This window comes from Rhinopithecus roxellana, chromosome 7 (genome assembly GCF_007565055.1).
Source record: "Rhinopithecus roxellana isolate Shanxi Qingling chromosome 7, ASM756505v1, whole genome shotgun sequence".
In the NCBI taxonomy this organism is placed as follows: Eukaryota; Metazoa; Chordata; class Mammalia; order Primates; family Cercopithecidae; genus Rhinopithecus; species Rhinopithecus roxellana.
Window position 1 is genome coordinate 46,409,457 of NC_044555.1, and position 27,107 is coordinate 46,436,563.

Here is a 27,107-nt window from a genome sequence, read left to right on the forward strand (position 1 = left end):
TTCCTTTATTTCTCGTGTACTTAATGTGCACATTGCAGTCGGATAAAATATACCTTTTGTCACAAGATTACAATCTTGTAAATATAACCAGTTTTTTTAATTTTTAAAAAGTAACAAGGTATGAAACTTCTTATTGGGTTGATTTTTATTGAAATGCACTGTGATTCAGCCTTATTTTTAGACATTTCCTGCCCCCAGAGAGCCAGCTCTGTAGTGTGATGCTGGCTTTATTTCTTTTAATTTTAATGTATATTCAATGAAATGCACTCTTTTAAGTATACAGTTCCATAATTTTTAACACGTGTATATTCACATAATTACCACCACAGTCAGGATACAGACAAGTGCTATCACCCCAAAAATCTACCTCTTTTTAGTCATACCCTATCCAGACCCCTAGCTGCTGGGAAACATTGATTTGTCCTCTATCACTATAGTTTTCTCATTTTGAGTATGCCATATAAATGGAATCATGTAGTATATAACCTTTTGAGCTGATTTCTCACACTCAGCATGATGTCTTGGTCATTCATCCATGTTACTGGATATACCAGTTTGTTTCTTTTCATTGCCAAGTAGTATTACATGGTATGGATATAACAGAGTTTGTCCATTCACCCATTCAACAGCATTGGGTTCTTTCCACTTTTTAGTGATTATAGATTATAACTAGAGCTGCTTTAAACATTCAGACACAGGTTTTTGTGTGAACCTGAGTTTTCATACCTCTAGAATAAACACTTAAGAGTGGAATGCTAGGTCATACTAAACACATGTTCAACTCAATAAGAAACTGCTAAGCTGTTTTCCAGAGTGGTTCTCTTTGTATTCCCACCAGCAGTGTATGAAAGAGTTCCTGTTGCTTTGCTTCTTTGTCAACACTAGGTATTGTCAGGTGAATGGTGGTATCTTGTGGTTTTAATTTACATTTCTCTTAAGGCCTGAGATATTAGGCAGCTTTGTGTGTATTTAGTTTACATTTGTGTTTCTTCCTTTTGTGAAGTGTCTGTTTAAGCATTTTGTCCATTTTTTAATTGGGCTGTTTGTTTTTCCTTTCATCTTTAGTGAATTCTTTATATATTCTGATATGAAACCTTTACCAGATATATGATTTGTAGATATATTCTCCCAGTCTGTAGCTTGTTTTTTAATCCCCTTAATAGTATTTTATGTAGAACAAATGTTTTTAATTTTGATGAATTTCAGTTTAGTTTTTTCCTTTATGGATTATGCTTTTGTTGTCATGTCTAGTAACTATTTGCCTAACTAAAGTTCATTAAGATTTTCTCTTTTGTTTTCTTCTAAATGTTTTATATATTTTTCTCTTTTACATTTAGATCTGTGCCATGTTTTTTAAAAAATAAGTATGTACTGAACTAAAGTGCTACATTTTGAATTCCTATATGAGGTTTAGGTAGAAATTAAATTTTTTCCAATTGTTCCAACACCAAGGCTATCCTTTCCCCATTCAGTTTGCTTTGTATCCTATTACTGCTGTAACAGATTGTCACAAACATAGTAGCTGAAAACACTGCAAATTTATTGTGTTACATTTCTGGAGGTCAGAAATCCAAAATTAGTTTTCACTGGATCGAAATACAGATATTTGGCATGGTTGTGTGCCCTCCAGAAACTCTTGAGGAAAATCTATTTCCTTGCCTTTTCCTGCTTCTAGAGTTCACCTACATTCCTTGGCTCAGGGCCTCTTATTCCATCTTCAGCATCAACAGCATGTTCAGTCTCTCTCTGACTCTGACCCTTTTGCTTCCCTTCGTCTTATCTTCTCTCAATTTTGACTCTCCTACCTCTCTCTTATAAGTACTCCTGTAATTAGATTTGGCCCACCCAAATAATCAGAGATAAAGAACATAATCATGTTCTTCAGCTTAATCACATCTGTAAAGTTCATTTTGCTATGTAAGGTATCATCTTTATAGGTTCTGGAAATTGGTACATGAATATCTTTGCGGAGCCATTATTCTTTCTACCATAATGATTATATATGGGATGTTTTTCTGGAATCTATTCTGTTTCATTGATCTTTGTGTTTCTGCATTCACCAGTACCGCACTATTTTTATATTTGATATATATATATATATATATATATATATATATAATATATGTATATATTTTTTAGTTTTATAGTAAGTTTTAAAGCCAGGTAGGATGATTTTTCCAACTTTCTTCCCTTCTTTTCAAATTTGCTTTTTGCTATTCCAGTTTTTTTTGATTCTGCATACAAATTTTAGAATAAACTTTTCTATAGCTATTAAAGCTCTTCTATCAAAGAAGCCTGATGATGTTTTAAATGAAATTTTATTAAAAATGTAGACCAATTTGGGTAGAATTGACCTCCTTACTAGGTCATGTCTTCCATTGGATGAATGTAATATGTTTCTCCATTTATTTAGCTTTTATTTGATTTATTTCATCAGCATTGATAGCTTTCAGCATACAGACCTGATACATGTTTGATTATCCCAGTGGTTCCCACCCAGGGGTGATTTTGACCCCAAGAGGACATTACACAATGTCTAGAGACATTTTTATAGATCACAACTGCAGGGGGTGGGGTATGCTGCTGGCATGTATTGGGTAGAGGTTAAGGACACTGAGAAACATTGTACAATGCACAGAATAGCTCTTCCCGCAAGAAAGAATTATGGAACCCAAACTGTCAGTAGTGCTGTAGGTTGAGACCTTGAGTTAGATTTATACTTAAGAATTTTTTTTATTTGATGAGGACAATGTCAGTAATTTTCTTTTTTAAATTTTGGTTTCTAACTGTTCATTGCTAATATGTTGATATATTAGTAATTATTGATTTTTGTTGATCATTGTAATATATTGATAATAATATTGGTATCATTTATATATTTGGATTTCATTCTACCATTTTATTATTTGTTTTCTGATAAATTTATTTTGTTACTTGGTTTTACCTTTACTGTCACCTTTTATGTTATTTGAACAGATTTTACTATCCCATTTTAATTTATCTACTATGTGTTTTAGTTTATCTCTTTATATAATTTTGTAGTGGTTACTCTAGAAATTATAATATGCGTAAGTAACTTTTCACAGTCTGCTTAGAATCAGTATTTTACTACTTCAAATGAAATGTAAAAACTTACTACTCTGTAAGTTCCCTTACCTTCCCCCTTTATATTTACCATTGTTTCATATGTCTTTAATACTGTAAACCCCATCAGTCAGTGATCTTTTTTCTTACTCTGTGGACTCTTTCTGGACAAATATAAATTTTGCTTTTAACTATCAAACATATTTTTAAAGAACTTAAGAGAAGAAGAGGTTATTATACTTACACAGATATTTGCCATTTCCATTGCTCTTCCTTCATTCCTGATATTCCAGGTTTCCTTCTGCTTTCATTTCTTGTTTCATGAAGAATTTTCTGTAGCAATTCTTTTAAAGCAGGCCTTCTGGTAACTAATTCTCTTAGTGTTCCTTAATCTGAAAATGTCTTGATATTCCCTTCATTCACAAAGATTAATTTTGCCCAGTGTACCATACTAGGTTGACAGTTCTTTTCTTTCACCACTTGAAAAATGTCCCACTTACTGCTGGCCTCTGTGGAAATCTGCTGTCTTAATATTGTTTTTCCCTTATACATAACATGTTTTTATCTAGCTGATTTTAAGATATTTTTTTCTGTCTTTAGCTTTCATAAGTTTAATTATGATGTGTCTTGGTGTGAATTTCTTTGGGTTTATCCACATTTGGGTTGCTCAGCTTCTTGAAATTATAGGTTTATGTCTTTTGCCAAATTTGGGAAGTTTTCAGCCATTATTTCGTTGGTACTGTTTTGTGCCCCACACTCTTCTGCTATCCTTCTGGGATTCAATAAAGGATGGTAAGTGTTTTGTTACAGCTCCATAGGTCCCTGAGACTCGGTTTTGGCTTTTTTTTTTTCTTTAGTCTATTTTCTCCCTGTTGTTAAGCTTAGGTAGCATCCCAACATCTGCTGTGTATTTTAATAATATTGTTGACTACTAGAACGTCTGCTTGGTTGCTAAGACTCTTGTATACCTTACCTTGAAATCTTGATTGGTAAGACTTACATAGCTTCTATCAGTTGTAGCTAAACTTAACAAAGATGGATGGCATAATAATGGAACATTAAGAAGAGCTGGGATTTCAGTGTTTTTGTTAAGCCTGATAGAATTGTTTGTTTTCACATATTATTAATGTGCATCAATTTAATTTCTTCAGAAAAACTTTGGCAGTCTGACAAACTTCCTGTTCCTAAGTAACAGTTGATGTTTTTCATACTATAATTGCAGAAAATGTAGAATGTGAATGATTAAACATTTGCCTTGACTATATGAAAGCATTGTACTCCTAATTATTGTTCTGTCTTCAGGTTCATTAATACTTGCCTCTGTCTTCTCTATTTTGCCATGGAGTCCATCCATTGAGTTTTTATATGTCAGTTATTATATTTTTCAGTTCTGTATTTTTTATTTGGTTCTTTATATCCTTTATTTCCTGAGACTTCTATTTTTTCACTTATTTCAAGCATTTTCATAAATATTCCTTGAAGCACTTTTATGATGGCTACTCTGAAATCTTTCAGATAGTTGTAATGTTTGTGTCATCCTGATGTTAGTGTCTATTGATTGTATTGTCTTAATCAAATTGATATCTTATTGGTTCTTGATATGATTTTTTAAATTGAAACCTGGACATGTAGAGTATTATTAAACTGTGAATCTTATGTATATCTTCTGTTTAGCAGGCCTCCTGTGACACCACTTCACTGGAGCAGGGGTGCTGCATCATTACTGTGGGTGGAGATGAGAATCCGGGTCCCTACTTGGGCCTCTATTGACTCCTGGCAGAAGGGATTTCTCATTGCTGCTGAATGGAGTGAGAAGTTAGACTCCTGAGTAGAATAAAAGGCAGTAGACTGGGCAAAAATATTTGCAAACCACATATCCAACAAAGGCCTTATAGTTAGAATATATAAAGAACTCTTAAAACTCAACAGCAGAAAAACAAACAACCCAATTATAAAATGCACAAAAGGCATGAACAGATATTTCACCAAAGAGAAGATATAGATTGCAAATAAGCACATTAAAAAGTGTTCAACATCAATGAGGTAACAATATGTACCTATTGGAACAATTTTGAAATTAAAAAAAAAAATTATAATACCAAATGTTTGTGAGGATGCAGAAGAACCGAGTCACTCCTACTTTGTTGGTTATTATAAAATGATACAGCAGGCCAGGTGTGGTGGCTCACACCCGTAATCCCAGCACTTTGGGCGGCCAAGGCAGGCAGATCACTTGAGCCCAGGAGTTTGAGACCAGCCTGGACCAACATGGTGAAACCCCATCTCTACCAAAAATACAAAAATTAGCTGGGTGTGGTGGCGTGCACTTGTAGTCCCAGCTACTCAGGAGGCAAAGGCAGGAGAATTGCTTGAACCCAGGAGGTGGAGGTTGCACTGAGATGAGATCATGCCACTGCACTCCATCCTGGGCAACAGAGTGAGACTCTGTCTCAGAAATGTAAAATAGAATGATACAGCAACTCTAGAAAGAGTGTGGCAGTTTCTTAGTAAGGTCAGCATGGAGATGCCATATGACTTAGCAATTGGACTCTTGGGTCTTTTCCCAGATGAATGGAAACTTATATCCACCTGTATGAGAATGTTGATAACATCTTTCCTTATAGTAGCCTTAAGCTGGAAACAACCAAAATGTCCTTCGGGGTAACAGGTTGAATAAATTCTAGTACATCCATGGAATAATCCTTAGTAACAGCAAATGATGAGCTATTGATATATGCAACAGTCTTGATAAACTTTGAGCACATTATGCTGAATAAAACAAAAGCTGATCTTAAAAGGTTATATACTATGTGATTCCATTTCTAGAATATTCTCAAGATGAGTAAACTGTAGAGATCAAGAGCAAATTAGTGGTTGCCAGGGTAAAGGGACTCGGGTGAGGCAGGTAGAACAGGGGTGAATACAAAGTGGTGGCATAATGGATTTCTCTTGTGGTGATGGAATAGTTTTGTATCTTGATTGTGGTGCTGGTTACAGATCTGAATGTGCGATAAAATTGCATAGAAACCATACAGACAGACACATACATACTACACACACATACACATGAATACAGGCTAAAAGATGGTAAAAACTGAATGAGGTCTCTAGTCCAGTAGTTAACAGTAGTGTGCTGATGTTAACTTTCTGGTTTTGATATTGAACTACAGCAAAATACAATGTCATTAGGAGATGCTGGGTGAAGGGTACCTGGGTCTCTTTGTACTATGTACTACTTTTGCAGCTTTCTATGAATCTAATTATTTCAAAATAAAAACTTTTTTTTTTTTTTTTAAGAAGATTCTCATTTGCCTGGAATGGTTTAAATCTAGTTCTGCTAAAGGCAGCATATTGGAGAAAACCACTGTTTCCTATTCCCACCCCCAAAATATCACAAGGCAAATAAAACTTACACTGTATATTAATAAAAACATCTACATGTAATATCCTTCTTATTTCTTTGGTGTATTTCTTTCCTTTTTAACATATATGGCATATTTCTTACCTTTTCAAAATTACTTTTATGGGAAAACTGACAGTATTCAGTTGTTATTAGAGGTAGTGCCATGTTTTTTGCATGTGCTAAGTGCCCTTTTTCTGCCACTAACAACACAGTGCAGATGACACTCACATGTCCTGAACACTTACGAGGATGTTCTCTAGTTTGACCAAATCCAAAAACATTTCCAAGGAGGTAAAATTGCACAACTTTATCGGTGATACATTAGTTTTAGGCATCATTCACTACAGCTTTGGAAAAGGTATAATGGGCTGTGAGTTATGAGAATTGCATGCTAGCTGTGACTATCACTTTTTCTCCTACTGAAGAAAGTGTATTGGATTGCAGGTGAGGGACTATATCCTTAAATGGAAAACCTGGAATCTGCTCAAATTTATTTAAATTACTTTTGATATACTTTACAACTATAGCTGGTTTAAACAGTGCCTTTGAGAGCATCCATTTTAGGGTGCAACAGAAGTGAAATATATTGTTCCTGCCTTATAAGCTGCTAGTGTGGCTATGGTATACTGGAAACAATTCTAACTTCAAGTGTCAGACCTGGATTTTAATCTTAGCTCTGCTGCTTACCAGACAAGTCATTAAACCTCATGGAACCTGAGTTTCCTCAACTATAGAGATAAAATCTATTTTGTAAAATTGTTATTCCTTTCATCCCTCACATTTGTGAAAGGTACCTACCTTTCACCATATGTGATTCATCTAGCTGTTGTTCAGTAAATGTTAGTTTTGTCACAAAAGGTTTGTACATTATTTGGGTGATAGATACACTAAAAGCCCAGACCTCACCAGTACGCAATATATCCATATAACAGAACTGCACTTGTACCCCTTAAATTTATACAAAAAAGATGGAAATATATCCATGCATATATACATACAAAATGAATCAGAAATATATCATAAAAGTGATAAATATTGAGGTATAAACTATAACAAAAAGATAGAAAATAGTGCCAAATTGGCCGCATATTTCAGAGAAGGCATTATGATAGAAATGGTATAAAAATTGGGCTTTGAAGGGTGATGAGGTAGATAAGGGAGAGGAGACCATTTCAAGAAGAAGCAAGACCTGTAATCTCAGCACTTCGGGAGGCCGGGAGGCTGAGGCAGGTGGATCACGAGGTCAGGAGTTTGAGACCAGCCCGACCAACATGGTGAAACCCTGTCTCTACTAAAAATACAAAAATTAGCTGGGCATGGTGTTGCATGCCTATAATCTCAGCTACTCAGGAGGCTGAGGCAGGAGAATCGCTTGAACCCAGGAGGTGGAGGTCGCAGTGAGCCGAGATTTCACCACTGCACTCCAGCCTGGGTGACAGAGCAAGATCTCAAAAAAAAAAAAAAAAAAAAAAAAAAAAAAAAAAAAAGAAGCAGCAGCAAGAAACCTAAGGTTATATGGCTACAAGGGAATCAGAATTGAGAAATTTATACTATTTGAGACCTGCCATATTTTCTATTAGATTTTGGAAGTCAGAAAGCTTAATGTTTAAGTAGTTTATTTCATAATGTTACATTCTTAAAAGCATCCCAACATGTGCTGTGTATTTTAATGATATTGTTGAATACCAGAATGCCTGCTTGGTTGGTAAGACTCTTGTATACCTTACCTTGGAATCTTGGTAAGACTTACATAGCTTCTATCAGTTATACCTAAGCTTTGCAAAGATAGATGGCATAATAATGGAGCATTAACAAGATCTGGGATTTCAGTGTTTTTATTAAGGCTTATAGAATTGTTTTCACATGTTATTAATGTGTATCAATTTAATTTCTTCAAAGAAACTTTGGGAATCTGACAAACTTTCTGTTCCTAAATGATGGTTGATGTTTTGGATACTATAACTGTAGAAAATATAGAATGTGAATGATGAAACATTTGCCTTGAATATATGAAAACATCATACTCCTAGTTTTCTTTTTAAGTTTTATTTTGATGTATTCTCATGGAGAAATAGGTGCATTACTGAAAGCTTAGTTTTGATAATAATTGGGCTTTGTTTTATATGGTATTGGAGCAAAGAAGTTTTCTGTAGGACAAATGGATTTATCAGTGTTTTTTTCCAATGGTGAATCAGCCACATATACTTGTAATTTATCTGCTTTTGTGATCCGGTTTGCTGTGTAATTTAGTTTACCATCATTTTGGTGACCAAATTATTTTAAAAATATTTATTGAATGCCTACGGTATAAGAGCATTATATTCAGCATGGGTGGGACAAAAAGTAAAATGGCATAGACCCTCAACGATCCAGTAGGAAAGGGAAATATATACACAAATAACTACAGTGTAAGACAGTTTGCCATAGTGTCATGAGCTTTGTAGGATTTTAGATAATGGAGACAGCATTTTTTAGTGGCAGACCTGGGATGATTTCATGGAAGCAGAAGCATTTGACTAATTCACATAGCTTATAAATGAATAGTAACATGACAGTGTGAAGTATGAAGCCTGAAATGACAGCTCTCCCAATGTCAAAGATACTGTCTTTATGAATGGGGAAAATCACTCTAATACCAGTAAGTGGTAAATATGTAAACATTATCATAAGTACTAATTTAAGGTAAATATTTGTACTTTTATAAATAAGTATTTTATATATAATGGGTGATTGATGTTTTTATGTTTTTAGGCCATGAATATTGTGGTTCCCTTCATGTTTAAATATGCTGTAGACAGCCTCAACCAGATGTCGGGAAACATGCTGAACCTGAGTGATGCACCAGATACAGTTGCAACCATGGCAACAGCAGTTCTGATTGGCTGTATGTGTGATTCTTTAATCTGTCTACAGGTGTTGACTTTCTTCAAGGAGGTTTCATCATATTTGAGCAGATGACCTTTTCAGTACAAACACAGCTTAGCATTTTGGATGTTTGTTGTTTTATGTGAGATGTTTTGTATGTGTTTTTAAAAACTTCTGTATGATACACTTTCAAAAAATTCTATGATAACATTAGGATTTTTACAAGTTCTAGAAAACAATAGTATGAAATAAGACATTAAATTCATAACAACCACTTCTAGGAGTTAGGCTTTTTGTAACATCCATTTCCACAAAGGTCAATTATTTTCTTGCTGGCATTGTTAGCTATTAAATAGGAAATAGCTAAATAACAATATATATGTACATAAATGCTTTATTAAAATGTATTCATTAGTAATAACACAAATCTACAATTTGAAAAGAACAGAATATAAATGCTGTGTGTCCCATGCATTAGAAAGGACACTATGAGATTTGGGAGACATTAGTAGGGGTATGCCTTTAGTCAAGGCACTTGATTTTTCAGGATCTCAGTTTTATCATTTGTTATTTAGGAAGATTAAATTAGATAAAAATCGTCAACAGATATACACATTTATCCACAATAATGCCATGTGGGCTATTATTTAAGTATTTTATTTGGAAAAAAATATTTTAACACCTGAAACCTGGAGGAAATAACACTGAAGGGATTCATAGTGGTAGAAAAGTTAATACTCATTAGGCTAGATTATTTCTAGGTTTCTTTTATTGTAAATATTCTGTGATATATTCATTCACTGAATTATTCATTGTACAAACATTTTCTACACGCTTGTCCTTTCTATACTCCTTTGATTCTAATATTGTTACATCCTATTTTTTCTTTTGAATGTATTGTTAGATGGTGTATCAAGAGCCGGAGCTGCTTTTTTTAACGAAGTTCGAAATGCAGTATTTGGCAAGGTAGCCCAAAATTCAATCCGAAGAATAGCCAAAAATGTCTTTCTCCATCTTCACAACCTGGATCTGAGTTTTCACCTGAGCAGACAGACGGGAGCTTTATCTAAGGCTATTGACAGAGGAACAAGGGGTATCAGTTTTGTCCTGAGTGCTTTGGTATTTAATCTTCTTCCCATCATGTTTGAAGTGATGCTTGTCAGTGGTGTTTTGGTAAGTTAAACATTTTTTCATAACAAGCTTTTATCTTAAATTCATATTAGTAGCGATTGAATATTTGAAGCTATTGTACTGTTGCATGCCTATGGGTATGAAAACAAAATTCCGTGATGCCAGCAACATTATGCAGTTTAATTATTTTACCACAAGCTTCAATGGACTGCTCAAATTCTTTATCATGTTGTTATTGTAAATAACTATTCAGTTCTTCACATAGATTAGTCATCAACTAGTACTTACAAGGTTTTTTTTTTAAGCAGGGATTTTTATGTATGGCATTTGACTGATATGCTCAGAATATCTAGGTTTCTCATCACCATTCATAACATTTTAGGCAATTTCACCTTTTATTTATTTTTTCTCTGTTTCAACTTTTAGGTTCGGGGGTACCTGTGCAAGTTTGTTACATGGGTAAATTATGTGTCACTGGGGTTTGGTGTACAAATGATTTCATCACCAGGTAGTGAGCATAGTACCCAAAAGGTAGTTTTTTGACCCTCATCCATCTGCCACCCTCCACCCTCAATAGGCCCCAGTTTCTATTCCCCTCGTTGTGTCCATGTGTACCCGTTGTTTAGCTCCCACTTATAAGTGAGAAGGTGATATTTGGTTTTCTGTTCCTGAGTTAATTCGATTAGGATAATGGTCTCCAGATGCATCCATGTTGCTGCAAAGGACGTGATTTTGTTTTTTATGGCTGCATAGTATTCCATGGTGTACATGGGCCACATTTTCTTTATTTAGTCCACCATTGATTGCCATCCATGTCTTTGCTATTGTGAATAGTGCTGCAGTGAACATATGCATTTATATGTCTTTATGGCAGAATGATTTATGTTCTTTTGAATGTATGTACCCAGTAATGGGATTGCTGATCAAATGGTAATTCTGTTTTAAGTTCTTTGAGAAATGTCCAAACTGCTTCCCATAGTGGCTGAACTAATTTCCATTCCCACCAGCAGCATATAAGTGTTCCCTTTTCTCCACAACCTTGGCAACATCTGTTATTTTTTGACTTTTTAATAATAGCCATTCTGACTCATCTGAGATGATACCTCATTGTGGTTTTGATTTGCATTTCTCTAATAATTGGCAGTTTCACCTTTTATAGTTAAAAATATATGTATGTATTTTTTATTCCTCTTTAGGCTTATTGTACTATCTTCCTATTAGTATTTGATGGTACTGTTGATGTAGCAAGTGCAGTTTGACTTCCTACCCTTGTTGCCTAAAGTAGATTTTCTAAAGTATTTGATTTTTCACCCGTTGTTCACATACATAACTTCCCGCCACCATATTTTTGTTAAAATCTTTTAACTGAGATTTGCTGTTGTGTATTACAAACTGTTTGGAAAGAACAATAACTATTTCACATTTCTTCTTTGGACTTCCTTTTCTAGTATTACAAATGCGGTGCCCAGTTTGCTTTGGTAACCCTCGGAACACTTGGTACATACACAGCATTCACAGTTGCAGTCACACGGTGGAGGTAATTTATTCCCTAGAAGCCACATAAAATTTATAAATTGTTATGCTTTTATAACAGGTATTTCATGCCTATGCAAATCTTTGTCTTACAGAACTAGATTTAGAATAGAAATGAACAAAGCAGATAATGATGCAGGTAATGCTGCTATAGACTCACTGCTGAATTATGAAACTGTGAAGGTAATATGTTTAATTATACTTTCCTCTGCCTTTCACACTGCTCTAAGATTTTATCTACCATTTAATTTAATAGGTACTGTAAGTTAGAGCTTCTAGGTGTGATCTCTAGGATATGATCTCTAGGTGTGATGGAATAATACTATTTTATTGTTTGTCTTTTGTTTAGAAACTGTCCTCCTTCCTTCTCAGTTTTTGTTTGGTACTATCAGATTTTTACCTTCTGAATTAATTTATAACTGATCATAAATACAGTCATGCACTGTATAATGATGTTTTAGCGTCTATGTCATTGGTCCCATAAGATAATAATGGAACTAAAATGTTCCTGTCAGCAAGTGACATTGTAGCCATTGTAATGTAGCACAATTCGTTACTCTATTACTCTTGTGTTTCTGGTAATGCTGGTGGAAACAAACCTACTGTGCTACCCATCATTTAATATTTGATAATGATAAACTAGTATGTTAACTAGTATATGTATTTTTTACTTTTAATCATTATTTTAGAGTGTACGCCTTCTACTTCTAAAAACAAAGTTAACTGTAAAATAGCCTCAGGTAAGTCCTTCAGAAGGTATTCCAGAAGAAGGCATTGTTGTCATGGGAGGTAACAGCTCCATGCATGTTATTGCCCCTGAAGACCTTCCAGTAAAAGGAGATGTAGAGGTAGAAGACAGTGATATTTGACCCTGACCCTATGGAGGTCTAGGCTAATGTGTGTGATTGTGTCTTAGTTTTTAACAAAAAAGTTTAAAAAGCAAAAAAAAAAAAAAAAAAAAAAATTAAATAGAAAATAGCCTATAGAATAAGGATATGAAGAAAGAAAATATTTTTGTACAGCTGTACAATGTGTGTGTGTTTTAAGCTAAGTTATTAAAAAGAGTAAGAAAGTTTTTAAAAATTTAAGTTTGTAAAGTAAAAAAGTTACAGTAAGCTAATTTTAATTTATTATTGAAGAAATAAAATATTAAATAAATTTAGTGTAGCCTAAGTATACAGTATTTATAAAGTCCACAGTAGTGTACGGTAATGCCCTAGGCCTTCATATTCACTCACCACTTCCTCACTGACTCACCTAGAGCAATTTTCAGTCCTGCAAGATCCATTCATGCTAAGTGCTCTATACAGATATACCATTGCAAATCTTCTTTACCATACTTTTACTATACTGTTTCTGTGTTTAGATATACAAATACCATTGTGTTACAGTTTTCTACAATATTCAATACAGTAATGTGCTGTACAGGTTTGTAGCCTAGGAGCAATAGGCTATACCATATAGTCTAGGTGAGTGGTAGTCTATACCATCTAGGTTTATGTAAGTACACTCTATGATGATTGCACAGTCAAAATTACCTAAAATATGCATTTCTCAGAACATATCTCCGTTGTTAAGTGATGCATGACTGTATACCGTTAGCATCTTGATTCAGAATGAACAGTAAGCTAATCAAATTGGCATGTAAATTTTTGACTCTCTTCTATCCCTCAAAGTGCCTAGCATAGTGCTTCCCATTAATTCTTTCATTTATTTGTTCATTTTTCCATTTAACAAATAGTTACTGAATGCCTCTTCGGTGTTCTAAGTGGTTTCACAGGGGAGGGTGGTAAAAAAAAGATTACTTTCTAATCCCTGCTATCCCAGAATCTTATACTGTACTGAAAGAACTTAAGTATGCAGGTGACTAGATAAGAAGGCATAATGTTGTGAGGGTAGTGGGAATTGTCAATTCAGAGTCTCAGGGGAAGGCTTTGTGAAGGAAGTATCATTGAAGATTTTGTTTTAGATCTGGGTTGGAATTAGCTAAGCATTCAGTAAATGTTTATTGGGTGAATTTTGTGGACTTTTCAAATACAATTCATTATGGAAAACTGCAGGGATATCATAGTACAATATATTGAAAGTCAATTTTTAAAATGGAATCTACAGTACAAAATTGTATTCATACATGAAGTCTGATGAAAAGTATACTGATCACTTAAGAGAATAAATTCTAATTATACTTGCCCATAGTTATTTTTATATTTTTTGTAGTATTTTAATAATGAAAGATATGAAGCACAGAGATATGATGGATTTTTGAAGACGTATGAGACTGCTTCACTGAAAAGTACCTCTACTCTGGCTATGCTGAACTTTGGTCAAAGTGCTATTTTCAGTGTCGGTTTAACAGCTATAATGGTGCTCGCCAGTCAGGGAATTGTGGCAGGTAATGGGTCTGTGGCTATCACATTTACAGGCTGTTCAACTTTTATAAAGATTAATGAAAGGAATGTGTATGCGTATCTTAATTATAAAGGATGTTAAAGTGCTTTAACATCCTTGGAGTACTTTTCTCTTTGTATCAGAATGTATTTACTTGATTGTTTGATAATGGTTTTTTAACTTCTTTTTGTTTAGTACTGGCTCATTCATTGATTGGGATTACTGTTTGTAACTACCTGATCTTTTAAGAACAACTTGGTTTTTTTTTTAGCATCTAGTTTTTCTAATTTTTCTTGTAGACCTGTAGAGCAATGTAATTGATTTAGTGTTTAGTTCAAAGGACTAAACTGCAAACACTCTTTTTTTAAGAATTACCAGGAACCTTTTAATCTTTCTACTCCTTTTTTTACTTGCAAAACACTTCAAAAGTAAATGTCTGCTCCTCTTTTCTGTAAACTCCCCCCACCCCCACTCAGTTACTATTCATTCATTCACTGTGACCTAAATATGTGGAAAACATATTTAGGTCACAACAACATTTTGTTGTTGTTGTTGTTTCATTTTGTTTCCTTTAACTTGAGGTACATCAGAATGGTTTATCATCCTTAATTGTAATGTCTATTTTCTCCAATTTTTAATGTATACTAATTTTTAAATTTCTATATTACACTACAAAGAAACCATTGCTAGTGTCTTAGGGGAAAAAGAGAAACTTTTTAGCCTTCCATTTCTATCCTCACTTAAACCATTCTTTTTTGTATATTATATATAGTGTATAGGTGGGCCTTTCCCATTCCTCTTAACATATGCTAAGTTCCCTGTATTGCCTAAATCATGGATTAATGCTTTGAAATTGAGTTGACATAAGAGTTGTTGCTGATTAAGAATATTTTGTTTCTGTGATAATAGACTATAAACCTCTCTATCTTAAATTGGGAAAGTATGTAACATTTATCTAAAATGCCCTTTTTTTCTTCTGCCAATTGCATATTAAGGCACCCTTACTGTTGGAGATCTAGTGATGGTGAATGGACTGCTTTTTCAACTCTCATTACCCCTGAACTTTCTGGGAACTGTATATAGAGAGACTAGACAAGCACTCATAGATATGAACACCTTGTTTACTCTACTCAAGGTAGACACCCGAATTAAAGTAAGTAATCCATATAGCACCTTTTCAAAAGTATGTGAACATCATCCTATTAGTAGGATTATTCTAGGAATATTCCTACATCACCACTTTAGCAAGCCCAATTTCTTTTACTTGCAGGAATTGGCAGGGGGGTGGGGTGCTATCACCTGTATTAAGAGGTTGTTAGAGCTTTCACTTCTATGTTTAAAAACCTGGCCACGCATGGTGGCTCACGCCTGTAATCCCAGCATTTTGGGAGGCCGAGGTGGGCGGATCACCTGAGGTCAAGAGTTCTAGACCAGCCTGACCAACATGAAGAAACCCCATCTCTACCAAAAATACAAAATTAGCTGGTCGTGATGGCACATGCCTGTAATCCCAGCTACTCGGGAGGCTGAGCCAGGAGAATCGCTTGAACCCGGGAGGCGGAGGTTGCGGTGAGCCGAGATCGTGCCATTGCACTCCAGCATGGGTAACAAGAGCGAACTCCGTCTCAGCATAAATAAACTAAATAAATAAATAATAAAAATCTTACAATGTTAATGAAGACTGTTATACTAGAAAGTAAATTTTGTTAAGTTGAATTATTTGTACTTACACTGAATTTAGTTATCTAATAATGACACAGAATGTATGATTGCCTCTCCTCGCATCCTCAACCCCTTTCCTCCCCTGCCCATCATCCCTTCTCCCTCCCCACCGCCCCCCTCAAAAAGAGTTGCTCAGAAACCAAAACATTCAGGGTTTGTTTTACTTTGGCCATGAAGCATGAGAAAACAAATCTTTAAATGCATGCTGGGAAGTGGTCTAAGTCCACTTATAAACCTCCTTCTTTTCCATTATTTCCTTTTTCTTTCTGTGAATTAGAAAATTGTCTTCATAGCTATACTCTAGGCAGTGTGTAAAGTGGCTTTTTTTTCTCTTCCCTGCTAGGACAAAGTGATGGCATCTCGCCTTCAGATCACACCACAAACAGCTACCGTGGCCTTTGATAATGTGCATTTTGAATACATTGAGAGCCAGAAAGTCCTTAGTGGAATATCCTTTGAAGTCCCTGCAGGAAAGAAAGTGGCCATTGTAGGAGGTAGTGGGTCAGGGTGGGTAATTTAGTTATTTGTAAAATTCTGTATTATAGACTGATGATTCCCAATGTAATATTTTTTCTTTATTATAATGAAAATGATTACTGTGGTTTAAAAGTGGGTTTTCCTAACATTAATAGGAGCTAAATAACCTTTCTTCATCTCCAATTTCAGGAAAAGCACAATAGTGAGGCTATTGTTTCGCTTCTATGAGCCTCAAAAGGGTAGCATTTATCTTGCTGGTCAAAATATACAAGATGTGAGCCTGGAAAGCCTTCGGAGGGCAGTGGGAGTGGTACCTCAGGTATTTAAAAACAGAAAAAAACAAATTTTGGAAGATTTATTGGGTTGATCAATCTGTAACTAGAACAATTTGAATCAAGGGATCAACATATGCTACTGAACTAGTCAATATTAGACCCTACCAGTGAAGTTCTGGTACCAAAAGGGATTTTTTAAAAAAGGAAAGGAAAAAAACGTGAAGGGAAAATCTGCATGATAAGAAGCCCTGGAATGATAGCATAATAGAATAGAAAGAGCACAGACCTGGATTCTAACCCCATCTCTAACCGTCATTAGTTCTGTGGCCTGGGGCCTCCATTTTCTCATCTGTAAAATAAGGACGCCATTTATCTTTTAGGATAGAATTATTATAATTATTATTATGGATTAGAGATAATAAATGTAAAATACCAAGTCTATCACATAATTGTTCAGAAAATGAAAACTACTATTGTAATTTGGAACAGTTTTCAACATAGTGGATTTATAATAATTACAAAGTAGCTTGGCTGCCAACCTCAATTTTGTATGCCTTGTTAACCACTTTGCCTTCAGTACCAAGCACAGTGCCTAACCCATGTTAAACATTTAATAAACATTTCTTGTGTTACTTTGGAGGGAAAATAAATTCAAAGTAAGATCTGAGAAGTTAAGAAGTAGATAACCTTATAGGATGTGAGCTTTTCTATGATGAAAACTTATAGAGAGACCTGGGAATTAGTTATAGCTAGTATGTATTATAAAGTTGATTTCTGGAGCCAGAATCAAATCCCTGGGAGAATAGATCAAAATATGGGTAGAGGAAGAACTGTAAGAGAGTGATTGGACGGGGATATGTGGCTTGCAAAATATCCCCCAAATGATCCCACACATGGACTCTTCTCTGTCCTCTTTTTCACTGAAAATCCCACGTTAGTCAGCGTGAGTCATTTAGAGAAATTATTAGGTAACTATGTGAGATGATGGATATGTTAATTTGTTCACTATAGTAATCATTTTACTATATGTATCTCATAACATGTTCTATACCTTAAATATATACAATACCATTTATAAATTTTAAAAAAATCATATCATTTAAATTGGATTAGATAATCTAATTTAATATTTCCAGGTCTTTCTCACATACCCCAGTTACGATTTTGGAGGACTATGTGGGGCCCAGAAATCTGCCTTTTTGAAAACGCCTCCTAGGTTATTCTGTTAGAGATGTTTCATAGATTGTATGTTAAGTAACACTAATCTAGCCCCCGCACGGTGGCTCACGCCTGTAATCCCAGCACTTTGGGAGGCCGAGGCAGGCAGATCGCCTGAGGTCGGGAGTTCAAGACCAGCCTGGCCAGCATGATGAAACTGCATCTCTAGTGAAAATACAAAAATTAGCCGAGCATGGTGGCAGGCGCCTGTAATACCAGCTACTCGGGAAGCTGAGGCAGGAGAATTGCTTGAATCCAGGAGGCGGAGGTTGCAGTGAACCGAGATTGTGCCATTGCACTCCAGCCTGGGCAACAGAGCGAGGCTCAGTCTCAAAAATAAAATAAGAGAAAAAAGAAAGAAAAAGAAACACTAATCTAAACTGTGTGTCAAGTGAACTGGATTCTGAGCTGTAACTACTTAGGATTCAGTGTCCTGATCCATGTAAATAGATTCCTGCCATTCTCTTGGGCGTTGTAACAATTATCCTCATCCTTTTGAGAAGTAGCACATTCACAAAGGGAAAATATACATGATCAATAAACAAAAGACTGTCATCCTCATTGGAGGCCTTAGCAATATGAATTAAGTCAACAACAGGATATGTGTCATTTTTTCACCTATCAGATTGGCAAGGATTTTGAAATTCCTAATACCCAGTTTGGGCAAGACTGTGTAAAATGGACAATCTCTTGTTTTGCTGGTGGAAGTATACAGCTTTCCTGACAAGCAAATTGGCAATGTGTATCAAGTGCCTGAAAAATATTCATACCCTTTATTCCAATAATTCTGCCTGTAGGAAATTTTAGTAAGGAAATAAACAGAGATGTGAACAAGTCTTTATATACAAAGATGTTCATTACAGCATTATTTATAGTAGCATCAGTTGGAAACAATGTAAATGTCCAACAGTAAGTAGATGGTTACGTTATTATCATAGGATCAGAGTCATGCAGCCATTCATAAATATTGTGTTTTTAAAGAATATTGTCATGAAAAATATGCAAATACAAAGTATTTAAAAAGAGGATAGCAAGCAAAATATAGTATCCTGATTTTATAGTATTAGATGAATACATTTCAGTGGAGAAAAAAAATAGGAAAGAATATCAAAATGTAATAGTAGATCTTGCTACATGATGGGAATATGGATTATTTAAGTTTTAATTTATTACATGTGTATATTTAAGATATCTCACATGATGTTATGAGATACATATAATTAGGTTACTGTAGAGAAGCAAATTAACATGTCCATCATCTCACAGTTACCCATGTTTTTGTGGCTAGAGCAGCTAAAATCTACCCATTTCGCAGAAATTACACAAAAAAATCAGTATTTATTTTATATTAGTTTTTATATTTTCAAAATTTCCACCTAGCATATTTAGCTTTTTCCTAAATATAAATTATTTAAAAATAAGCAGTTTCTGTTTATACAATGAGCTTATTGAGTTTAAGTATTATCTCAATATGAGAAATTTTATTAATAATAGGTATATAAATGATTTAAGTACTGTTTAAAGCAATATATGAAATTCTTGATCTGATTATGATGTTCAAGAAGATGGGTATCCTGGTTAATATGAACTAATGGAGTCATTTTGTTTCACCTAACCATAGCCTTCCAACCATTTAAAGATTGAAAGAAAAATAGGGGATGGATGCTCACTTGAAGAAAATTAGCTTTAGTGTGCCATGTGAGAATAAGTTGAAATATCAAATGAATGCTTGAAGTGAACTTTCTCCAAAAATGTATATAGTGTATAAATTCTTTGTTTTCTGTTTTAATATCAATGTCAAAGCTTCTTAGAAACATAGGAAAACATATTCAAACCTCATTAGTAATTAGGGAAATGCTAATTTGAACAAAAAGCACATTTTTCCCCTAAGAGTAGCAACAACTAAAAGTTATTAATAGCCAGGGTTTCTGAATATATGAGGAACTGGCACCTTCATATGCCATTGGTTAGTGTGTACTTATACATTATTGGTTGCTGGTAGGGCCATATTTGGAAGACATTTGGGCAATAATATCAAAGGATAAATGTATGCTTAACTTTTAGCTCATCAGTCTACTTCTAGGGATTCTTCTTACAGAAACACACAGGTGTACAAAGTCATATACATAGTTTTATTCCAACATTGTAGTAGCAACAATTTGGAAATCACATTAAGGTCCATCAGTAGGAGAATATATACATAAATTATGATGTTTCCATAGTGTGGAATATACAACTGTTAGAAAGAATGAGTTAGTTTTCTGTTATTGACATGGACAATCTCCAGGATGCGTTAAGTGAAAAAAGCAATTGCAAAATAATATGTGTAGAATGACCACACTTGTGTTGGGGGGAGAAAATACATGTTTATATATATAAATTCGCAGGAACAAGTCTGGAATGATACACACTAAATTGTTTATGATGACTACCCCTGGGAAGGGAATGGGATTTCGCAGATGAGGGATGATGAAAGGGACTGTCATGTTTTACCCTTTATGCCTTTGTCTCTTTACTGTTTGAGTTTTTAATAATGAACATATATATAGAGAGAGATATAGATATATATTCATTCAGTATATCTGCTTCAGGATGCTGTCCTCTTCCATAATACTATTTATTACAACCTCTTATATGGAAACATCAGTGCTTCACCTGAGGAAGTGTATGCGGTGGCAAAATTAGCTGGACTTCATGATGCAATTCTTCGAATGCCACATGGATACAACACCCAAGTAGGGGAACGAGGACTCAAGCTTTCAGGTGATCAGAGATTTTAGACCTGCCCCCTTCTTGTATACTTCTTTCAAACTCTAATTGTCAGAGCCATGTTTTAGAAAATGTGATGAGAGACTTCAAAATGTAGTGCTCATTGAGTCACATTTGATTGGGTTACTAATCTCCTAGCCCTCACTGTAACCAATTCAACATACTAGTAACTATTCTCAAATCATGCAAGTCTTTTTTTTTTTTTTTTTCACTTGCAGCTGCAAACACTGTAGGTGTTTGATATTAAGTAAGTTATCAAAATATGCTCAGATCATTACTAACTTGTTATCTATAGTCTTCATGATAAAGGCAAAACAATATCATTCTTTACCTGGGAAAGTAGTAAGGGTAGGGAGAAGTAATTTGATAACGAATAGTGTATATCTCTCATCATAACTTCCTAGATCATTAGATGTTTTCAGTACTTTGACCTCTTTATATTTGATCCTGTTACCTGCTATATTTTCCTTACAGCCAACTTCATTTTCATGTCCTTTGTTCTGTGGCCAAGGATGTTTTGAGGCTTATACATTTCTTGTTAAATGTTTAATTATGAGATGGCTAGGTTTAAGAATGAATTACCCCAAAATGACTGATATTTTTTTGGAGGACACAGAAAAATGTTTCTTTACCCCCAAATTATTTGAATTTCAAAAGTATAGCAATGTCTAGTTTAGTTTGGGGACGAAATGTATCGATTATAGATAGAGGTAAGGCAAAAATAGAATGAGAAATACTCTATATGAATTTTAACGAATCCCCATTCCTCTTCATTACAAACTGGCTTCATTTATTAGATACACACTATGTGCAAGCTACTATGCTAAATGATTTGAAAGTTTAAAAAATGAAGCATAAACAGGCCTGTTACCCAGGAATTGGCAGTCTGTTGGAAAGTTTTGGGCTAGGTTTAGAAAATTTTAAGCAAAGATTATTTTCAAGTTAAGTTGGTTGGGTCATTACCTGGTAGTATAAGATGCTGGTATCATTCCAGTCCACATTTGCACTTTATTACTGCTTTTAATAGGAGTAATTTCCAGTTATCTGGCCCACCCCCAAATTATGTGTCCATTTGGCTAATTCTGGCGATCCCTAATTTATCATGTAATATGAACTAGCCCTCTTAATGCATGACTTTGCCTCAGCCAGCTATGCTGTGTTCTATTTTGTAATCTTATTTTTCCTTTCTGCATGCCTGTGGGGGATAGGAATAGCTAAAGAAATTTTATTCTTACCTATTTCCCATTTCCTTACAACCATACCTCTCAAAATGAGCAATTTATTATTTAGCATCTATGCTAATAATTATGTTAGAGAATAAACAGACATTTCTTCTCCAAGTTCCAAAATACTATTGAATAGAATTACAACTGAGTTGGTTTCCACTTGAAATTTGAGAGGCACTTCAAAACTAGTCCTTCCTACTTCTTTGAGGAACTTTCTGCTACTGGGTTGATAGGTAGGCAGGAAGATAGTACTTATGGTACCTGCCTTGTTAGGAGAATTTTGATCTTGTGAGTTGGGGAAGCATATGGCTAGCATAAATATAAACTTACTAATATTAAAAATAAGGAGCCCCTTTATAGGCCAAAGATAATAATTGTAGAACAAGTAAAAATAAAAATATTTAATGTACCAGATAATGGTTAGAGCTTATTTCTTAAAGAGGTTACTTAAGCTGAAAAATATGTTTTTTTCAGACATTGATAATGTATAATAGACAAGAAAAGAAGCTAAAAGGGACATAGTCAGCAGAGTACCATCTTCTGTACTTCCAACTATAGTTCTATATAAGATTGATGACCTTAGACCTACAGTAGTCCCAGTAATAAAAGAAAGGTTTCTAGACATTTCACTACATATTTTCCCTATTTATTTAAGAAATACTTTCTAAATATTTATTCTTGTGTTTAGGAATAAATGTGGGCTTACACATTGTGATAAGAAGAGCGTTGGACTGGAATGGGTCTAGTCCAGGTTCTTGCTCGGTGACCGTGAGCCAATCACTTAACTTTTCTGGGCCTGTATCCTTTCTATTTTAAAAATTTGATATGCTAGAGACCTACAATAAATACCTAAATAAAGGAAGAGATATCTAGTATATGCCTTTAACTTTGAAGAATGCTGTGAAAATAATAGCTTTCTGTCAAAAAACAATCCTTGAGAATACTGGCTGAATGCTACTTCTTTATCTTAAGAGACGAATTCAGTTATTCATAGTTTAATGTCTTCAGGTTTCAGATATTGATTTTTTTGGCATTGTGAATTCTGTCATTGAAATTTTCTGAGATTGCTGTTCATTGAGAATTACCTGTAATATAAAGTAACATATAGTGAGCATACTTCTGGTAGAATAATAATAGTAGAATCAAAGTTGTTACCTTCCTGCCTCATTCTCATTCTTCCCACCTGCTATAAAGTCAGAATTCAGTAGTGCATTCATGTTTCAGGGAATGTAATTTGTCAAAAGATATTATATATGAACTTCAACTCTACAACTCAGTAAAATAGACTGTGATCAGGAGAATAGGGAAATGTTCAATGTATTACTTGGTGGTTGTAATCAATGGAAACACTAGAAACATAAAATATGCATGCACTATGCTTCCTTAAAGTAAACTTTTCCTTTACCAGGAGGAGAAAAGCAAAGAGTAGCAATTGCAAGAGCCATTTTGAAGGACCCCCCAGTCATACTTTATGATGAAGCTACTTCATCGTTAGATTCGATTACTGAAGAAGTAAGTTATGATTAAAATATAAAGCTCTTCAATGTTTAATACTTGGAAGTTTCAGTAAAATGGCTGCATTACTCTGTATTTTGAATAAACTTCAGTAGTAAGTGCTATAGAGTAAAATGCCTATCTCCCTTTTTCCATATGGCAAGTGTTGATGGTAAGAATGCCAGGTTGCATTGAACTAGAAATACCACAGTATTAAGTCCATTTGCAAATGTGTCTCCTTTTGGAACTATGTGATAACTTATGCTGTTGTTGTATTGCCCCTGCATCTTACAAAGCTGTAGGAATCACCTGATGTGCTGACAAAGGAAGAAAGTTTCAGTCTCTCTTCTGTTGCCACTTAATACTCATTAAAATAGTCATGGAAGTGATTGTGAAACCTGTGACATAGTACATACCAGATAGTCTTTCACTTATCATGGAGCAACTCATGAGATGCAAGTCAGGCATACACAAGCTGCAGTGTTGGTATCAATTTGTATTCATTTCACTGGAAGTGTTATGAAACACCAAGATGTGACACTGATGTCATGACATTGCCCCACAGCTGCGTTAGATTTCATAGCAACATCTTTATATTACATACAAAAGTCTCAACAACAATGGTAATTTCATTATCATATCCCCTTAATCTAGAACTGAAGATAGATGCATTTGTCAATTGCCTTCATTCAACTACCTTTTAATTCAATACATAGTGTAAACCTAGTGTTGAAGGATAGGCCTAATTCAGCTTTGCAGGCTGTGTGACATAATATTTGCATACGGAGTTAAGTTTCAGGGCCCATTGTGTGATCTGCAGCATATTTAAAGCAATTGAATTTTGAAGTGAATTGGTTAGCCTGGGGATTTGTTATATTTAAAGTGAACCATAAGCAGGACCAGACCCCATTCATAGGAAAAGTAGGAACATGCTTATAAGAACTTTTTACCTAAAAATGTGTCATACTACCACAAACTAAAAGACCTACCAACAGTCATTATTTGAGTCATACAGCTTTATTATGTCAGAGAGCATAACCCATTAAGAGCCAACAGACAACCCCCCAAGGGGAGGAGTTATTGGAAGATTTGGTAAATTTTAATGGGCCTTTTAAAAAAGTCCAGTGTCTTCACTAGGATGTCAGAGTTTAAGTTGTTAAAGGTTAAAAAATGAGTCCTCACAAACATAACAGGCTTTCTTAGTATTGGCCTTGTAACTTATTATCAGTCTGCCCTAGTAAAATATAAGATCTTTTCCTGGGTAACCATTTGCTCTTGATAATTTTATTCCTTTAATAAATAAAATGTTCAGAAATATTCATAGGAAATTTGAGTATATCCCCATTCCCCACACTGCTATTTCCATCTAGCTTGCTGTACTTAGACCCAGGTTTCTAAGTATAGCTGAATATATATACAACTCTTATACTTTACAGGGAATAAACAAAAATATATTTCTGGGATGCATTAGGAAGTCAGAATGCTTTTGAAAAAGAGGTTTCTGCAGTTAAAAATATACAGTTATCATTGTTTCCCCTTCTGTCCTCTGAGTTTGAACTAAGGAAAAGCAAATGTTCCTATAGTCTTTGAATCTCCCTATCTTTGGATTATTTTGAATTTCTCTCTGTCCTATCACTTAAGTCTCTCCTCATTTTAGTTTTGTTCTCATTGGTAAACATTATATGTGGCTATGTTCCTGATATCACGAGAGTTGTTTATTTGTTTACTTGTATAGAAAATACTTTCTCCCAGATTTTGTAATTTTGAGAAATGTTGCCTATCTTAAAGAATTTTTTTCTATGATAATGTGATCATATTTGCCTTCTCTTTTTGCTTTCTCCCCTTTCTTTTAGCAATTATTAGATTAGGTGTAATATTTGGTATCAGTATAAAATTTACATAATAAAAGATTAACTGGCATTTTTTGTGTTCCTTTAGGAAATGTATGATTATTTTAATTTACATTTGCCTAATGCATAGTTCTTTTTATTTTCTCCTGTTCTTCATATTACCAAACTTGCAGACTATTCTTGGTGCCATGAAGGATGTGGTCAAACACAGAACTTCTATTTTCATTGCACACAGATTGTCAACAGTGGTTGATGCAGATGAAATCATTGTCTTGGACCAGGTAAGAGATTTAACTTTGAAGTTTAGTATTTGAGGAACACTAGAAATTGTTATAGATACAAGAAGCTTAAATATTGTTTCTTACATTATTTGGTTGAGATTGAATCCTGATAATGTTCTGTTTTTAGCCCCTTTTGATTGGAAATAATGCATGTCACTTCCAAGAAGGAATAAACTAGATTAACTCACTCTCTATTAAAGTATTACAAACAAAAGTTTAATCAGGAAAGCATTAAATCTTCACGATAGAAGCAGGTTTTCAATGGTGCATATATAAAATAACTTTTCTGCATTCATTTTTGCTCTGAATAGACTCTTTGCTCAGTGTCTTTGCTGTATTATATATTTTTATTTTTCTAATACCTGCACATAACCTTGATGGTTAAAAGAAAATTACCATAAAATAAAGTGGTCATTTTCAAACATGGTCATTTTTATTTTATGTTTTTCCTTCTTGGGAAAGTAAGAAAAATATAGCCTGCTTTATCTCTTCTAAGGGAATTACTATACGAGTACACTGTAAAAGTCTAGACAAATCAGAGTACCACTATTGTGATGGGTAGATGTGAAAATTGCAATAATTTTTATTTTCTCCTTCCTGTGAGGACCTCTTCTCCCCACACCCGCCTAGTACTTGATTATTTCTAACATTATGCAGTTTTCTACCCTGCATTCAGCCTTTTCTGTAATTATTTTTCCCTTCTAATAAATATATCTTCAATTCTTTATCATTTTGTTTTTTTTTTTCCTTTTTGAGGCACGGTCTTACTTTGTCACCCAGGAGTACAGTGGCGCGATCTCAGCTCACTGTAGCCTCGACCTCCTGGGCTCAAGCAATCCTCACACTTCAGCCCCCCAAGTAGCTGGGACTACAGGCACGTGCCTCACGCCCAGCTAATTTTTTGTAGAGATGGGGTTTCACCATGTTGCCCAGGTTGGTCTCGAACTCCTGAGCTCAAGCGACCTGCCTGCCTCACCCCCACAAAGTACTAGGATTACAGGCATAACCACCACGCCTGGTCACATTTTGAAAACCTGTGTAATAAGAGTTTAGAGAGAAGCATTCTCATGTACTATCTGTATATTGAACTATTTAAAGGGACTTTTTCACTCCACTAAAATTTCTTATAGGGTATTCAGTGTTGTGGTTTGTATATTATTACCTTCATAAGTTGCTTGCATGCTTGTGACCCTAGGCCTTTCTGTTGGTTTGTTCTTAAATATTTACATTCATTACCAAACTGATTTTTCCAGTATGGTTGTACCAGAATGTCTTAAATGGGCAATTTTGTGAATATACCTTATTATATCATTGATGTTCAAGAATATTAAATAAAATCTGCTACTTTTTTATAAGCTTTCTGATTCTATGCAGCCATTTAGTGAGAGCCT

General features: G+C 34.5%; 1 protein-coding gene across 3 annotated transcripts in view; it reads left to right on the forward strand.

The window, feature by feature from the left end:
• The window catches only part of ABCB7 (ATP binding cassette subfamily B member 7), a 122,807-nt gene that overhangs the window by 84,049 nt on the left and 11,651 nt on the right, over window positions 1-27,107 (forward strand). For 2 of the 3 annotated variants that reach the window (XM_030933926.1, XM_030933925.1), the window contains exons 5-15: window positions 9,239-9,371; window positions 10,257-10,525; window positions 11,932-12,020; window positions 12,112-12,199; window positions 14,234-14,408; window positions 15,400-15,557; window positions 16,470-16,633; window positions 16,793-16,922; window positions 20,688-20,859; window positions 23,500-23,603; window positions 25,609-25,716. In XM_030933926.1, the coding sequence (XP_030789786.1) occupies window positions 9,239-9,371; window positions 10,257-10,525; window positions 11,932-12,020; window positions 12,112-12,199; window positions 14,234-14,408; window positions 15,400-15,557; window positions 16,470-16,633; window positions 16,793-16,922; window positions 20,688-20,859; window positions 23,500-23,603; window positions 25,609-25,716 (1,590 nt within the window). The other variant, XM_030933927.1, reaches the window with a different exon arrangement.